This window comes from Sinocyclocheilus anshuiensis, unplaced genomic scaffold (assembly GCF_001515605.1).
Source record: "Sinocyclocheilus anshuiensis isolate Anshui unplaced genomic scaffold, SAMN03320099.WGS_v1.1 scaffold959, whole genome shotgun sequence".
Taxonomy (NCBI): domain Eukaryota; kingdom Metazoa; phylum Chordata; class Actinopteri; order Cypriniformes; family Cyprinidae; genus Sinocyclocheilus; species Sinocyclocheilus anshuiensis.
This window is the reverse complement of record NW_015542406.1, coordinates 207,184-211,347: the sequence shown is the minus strand read 5'-3', so window position 1 is coordinate 211,347 and position 4,164 is coordinate 207,184. Positions and strand designations below refer to the sequence as shown.

The following is a 4,164-nucleotide window of genomic DNA, read 5'->3' as shown; positions in this document are numbered from 1 at the left end:
CTCGGTAATAAACTTTTTTTTTTTTAAATCCATTTTATACAATCCGCCTTCATTTAGCAAGTGCGCTCGCGCATAAACAATATTCAAGTTCAACACTTTTTGTTCTGTTCAGTTGTGAATGCTACTGATTCACCGAGACCACCACGGTTAAAGAGTTGGCAGTCAAAATTAAAACTGCTGGATGATAGATACTCTTCATTCCTTATGACAAATAAGATAATGTGAATTACAGAATGTACAGCGTTTTTAAAAGATGGAAACTAGGCTATGTCTAGCTTGCGCGTTAATCATTTTAATGTTAATTTAATAGTTGTTCTTTTTGCTTTAGTGCAACAGATAAATAACAATTTATATGTTTTAGACACTTTATGTTTAGATCATTTCTATTTTGCGGGAGTCCCGCAAATCATTTTATTCTCCCGCATCCCGCACACACACGAGTCTCTTCCCGCCCGCACCCGCACTCGCCCATCAAGAGTTGTCCCGCGCCGCACCCTGTTGCATTGGGATCCCCCGCGGTACTCCCGCGGGAGTGCAGGTCTCTAATAGGATGCAATAAAAGTAACATACCTTCACCTCTCCCTCTTCTGACAGGTTGTCGGAGAGACGAGGAGAGGTGATTTCATTGACCAGATCATTGTTAGGGGTCTTGTTCTTCATTCGAGGTTTCCTCTTTCTGGGTTTGGTCTGGGAGGTGGGAAGATACAAAGAATGAAAATGTCATTAAATATATTGTCTGAAACTGATTTTTAGTACATGATAAGACCACCTATTTTTCAAAATGCCTTTGCTAACGCATTTTTGCTTAAAGCTGCTGGTCCAAAACTGTGTATGGCCACCAAAAAGTTATCTAATCCTTACCACCACTTTACAATATCATATTGTCCTCCAAACCAATAGGTGTCGCAAGTCTAAAAACCTGCAAACCTGAAAAACCCACAATCCTTACCTCATCTCCCGTTTTAGCAGCATCTTGGCTTTCTTGCTCCTTCTTCAGCATCTTAAGCAAGTAGTCTGCTCGCATCTGTAACTGCTTTGCCTGAGGTTTCTTTTCAGGGTCATCTAGGAGAATCTACAAAACAAGACAACAGGACATTTGAGGTCAGGTAAGGCAAACTTGCACATTGTTGATGCTGCTTATTTAACTGTGAGCAAGCAGTAATTTGACTTAATAACGTACCTTCTCAGAAAGTCTGAGATCAGGATCGGTCTTGATCAGGTCCCAGTTGCCGTAGCCGTTTCACGGTATTTAGAAGTGCCCACGATAACAATATCGTGCATATTCATTAACGTGATATATCGCATTACCGAATACTGGCACAAGTCTAATAGTGCAGCTATCAGATTTTTTTCTAATTCTACTTCCTCAAATTCTAGATTTTGTTTTATACCTCAATTCAACGGCCTCAATTGAACTGGGGTTTAAAAGACATTCTCAAATCAATTTTGAATGGTGCACCACCCTGGAATATATATTTATTTGGACTGAAACTGAACTGACTGAAACTGAAGTTCCCCAATAAACCCATCAAATCATATTCAAGTGGCTTGATTAAATCTCCACCCAGCAACTCAGCAACTGTAGCAACTCAACTATGTACTATATTATGAAAAATAATCTACAATATAGCTTTCATTAGGACTCACTTGTTCCTTTCAGCAGGATTTGAAGGCACAATATCCCAGTCTACGTCAAAGTGTGGAGTCTTCACCCGACAGGTCAGCTGAAATCTAGCCAAATGGAAAACTTCACTGACTCTTTTCAGTCTCATTTTATTCCTTATTTAGAAATGGATCAGGGTTGGGAAAACGTCATAATCAAATGCTTTAAAAATGCATTAGATGCAATTAGAATTTAAATTGGCTGTGTATCATAAAAAGAGGAATTTGACAGAAAATTTAAAGTGACACAGCAGAGAAAATCTATTAGTCCATTAGATTGTGATTTTATTTTGATTATGCCCATTTTTTTCAACTGTTTATATATTTTCAATACAGTCAAAATTTACCACATTATGTTCAGACAACTTTATACATTTTGGCAGACAAATTTAAGTCTATAAACACTGGCAACAAAATCTATTGATTACATAATATTGAGTAAACTGGATATTTGTGCTGGATAATAGACTTAGCATTGACCTGAACTCCAGAGATCTTTATGTTAATGCCTCGTCTTTTCCCCGGGCCTTTAGCTGCAACAAAGAAATAATACAAATTAAAGATGATTAAAAAAAAAAAAAAGGAAATTAATCACTCTTTTGACTCAGCACTGCTATTAACATTCACACACCTTCCACAGGGTTTTCTTTCATGTGCTCCTCATGCTCCTGCACTGCAGTCACACAGGTGTTGTGCACCAGTTCCCCGAGTCTCTTCAGGTCTGCAATGGACTTATCCACCAGCTCAGAGTCACGGGCAATCGCCTCCAACCTGTACAAAACACCATATCCAGTTCAGTACTACTTTTAATTGGACTACATGTTGTTGCTGTTAATTTAAAAACTATTAAAAATGGTTTCTGTTAATTGAAATAAAGCTGAATTAAAATAGAAATATTAGATGAAAAACAAACAGGTCAACAATTCTAATTTTTTTTTTTTTAAGTTGAAGTACTAAAAACTAAAACTGAAATGTAAATGAAAGCTAAATAAAAAATATTATAAAAGCCAAAACTCAAAAAAATGACAAAATCAAAAAGTATAGCAATGAAATATAAATCAAAATATTAGTAAATATTATAATAGTATATAAATAATACTAACATAACATTGTTCAGTACTGCTTCTCACTGGACTAAATCATTAAAAAAGATAACTAAAAACATCACTAATTATTAAAGACATGGTTCACCCAAAAATTGTTTACTAATATTAGCATTATTTACTTGCAAACCCGTATGCTGTCATTTCTTCATTACTGTTATTATTTTGTTTATTTATTTAATACTGTGAGAAGAGATGATGCCAACCCCCCCAGAAGACCTCAGATGATGCCAACCCTCAGACAACATACCAAATTATATTGCTATAAGTTTGATCGCAACATATAATCATTGCTGTTAATAGTGTTCACCGTCTGTTTGATTACATGACATTAACTAACTGCTCGATTTTTACCGTACATTTCTGCCATATGGACATCAACTTATCACCACTGATAACTTATTACTAAATATAATGTAGAAACTTTAATTTTCTGTAAAGCTGCTTTGCAACAATTTGCATCGTGAAAAGCGCTATACAAATAAACTTGAATTGAACTAAACTGAATATTACTGTACTTTTCAATTCAGGGTGACCTATTCCTTTATATAGAATACAAAATTTGGCATTGCAACAAAAAATATAATTTATCATAGTATTTCTTACCTCTCAAGCGGAGCTCCAAATTTCTTGTATGCTTTTATAAACCTACAATAAATAGACCATTAAGTAAATGAAATGTTTACAGCAAAGCCCTCTCTTAAATTAGTAAGTGGATGCTAAGTTATATTACCTGCGGATCTCTGCGTCAGTAAATCCCTCCACATTGTTTTTGCGAGCTCTCGGCCTGCCTCTTCGCTTGGGCCGTTTGTCATCCTCACTATCATCTGTTTCACTGTCTGAAGCCGAGGATCTGTGCTTCAGTTTGGATCCCACGTCACTGTCACTGTCATTGGCCTGCGCCTAAAATCACCACAATACACCTTTTAAAAAATGCGCTATGGACATAGCCTTGCAGAATGTATTTTTCTTGAATTCTCTCCATTAGTGTTCATTTTGTCAGCTATTTTCATTTTAGTCTTAGTCCCGGGCTAAAATGTCCTTGTTAGTTTTTATCATATTTAGTCAACCTTATCCTATTTAGTTTTAGTCAAGTTTTAGTCGACTAAAAGTCTCAACATTTTAGTCTAGTTTTAGTCCAAGAAAATCTAAAGTATTTTAGTCTAGTTTTAGTCGAAGAAAACCTGAAGTATTATAGTCTAGTTTTAGTCAATGAAAACTTGACATTTTAGCAATAAGATTATTATTAATCAACCATTCAGCAGTGTAGCATCTGGACCAATCAGACACACCATTTTTCATTTGATTTAACAAATCAATTTTTCATTAGATTAACAAATAATCACAGACCCCTCACCCAATAAACATGCTGGGTGCCAGGATGTCTGCGAACGAACAG

The 4,164-nt window shown here is 35.7% G+C and overlaps 1 protein-coding gene across 1 annotated transcript in view; it reads right to left on the bottom strand.

The window, feature by feature from the left end:
• The window catches only part of LOC107693036 (chromodomain-helicase-DNA-binding protein 2-like), a 42,739-nt gene that overhangs the window by 5,954 nt on the left and 32,621 nt on the right, over positions 1 to 4,164 (bottom strand). The window contains 8 exon segments of the mRNA XM_016492278.1: positions 571 to 687; positions 950 to 1,072; positions 1,181 to 1,275; positions 1,667 to 1,756; positions 2,091 to 2,195; positions 2,294 to 2,433; positions 3,372 to 3,413; positions 3,499 to 3,668. Of these exon segments, the coding sequence (XP_016347764.1) occupies positions 571 to 687; positions 950 to 1,072; positions 1,181 to 1,275; positions 1,667 to 1,756; positions 2,091 to 2,195; positions 2,294 to 2,433; positions 3,372 to 3,413; positions 3,499 to 3,668 (882 nt within the window).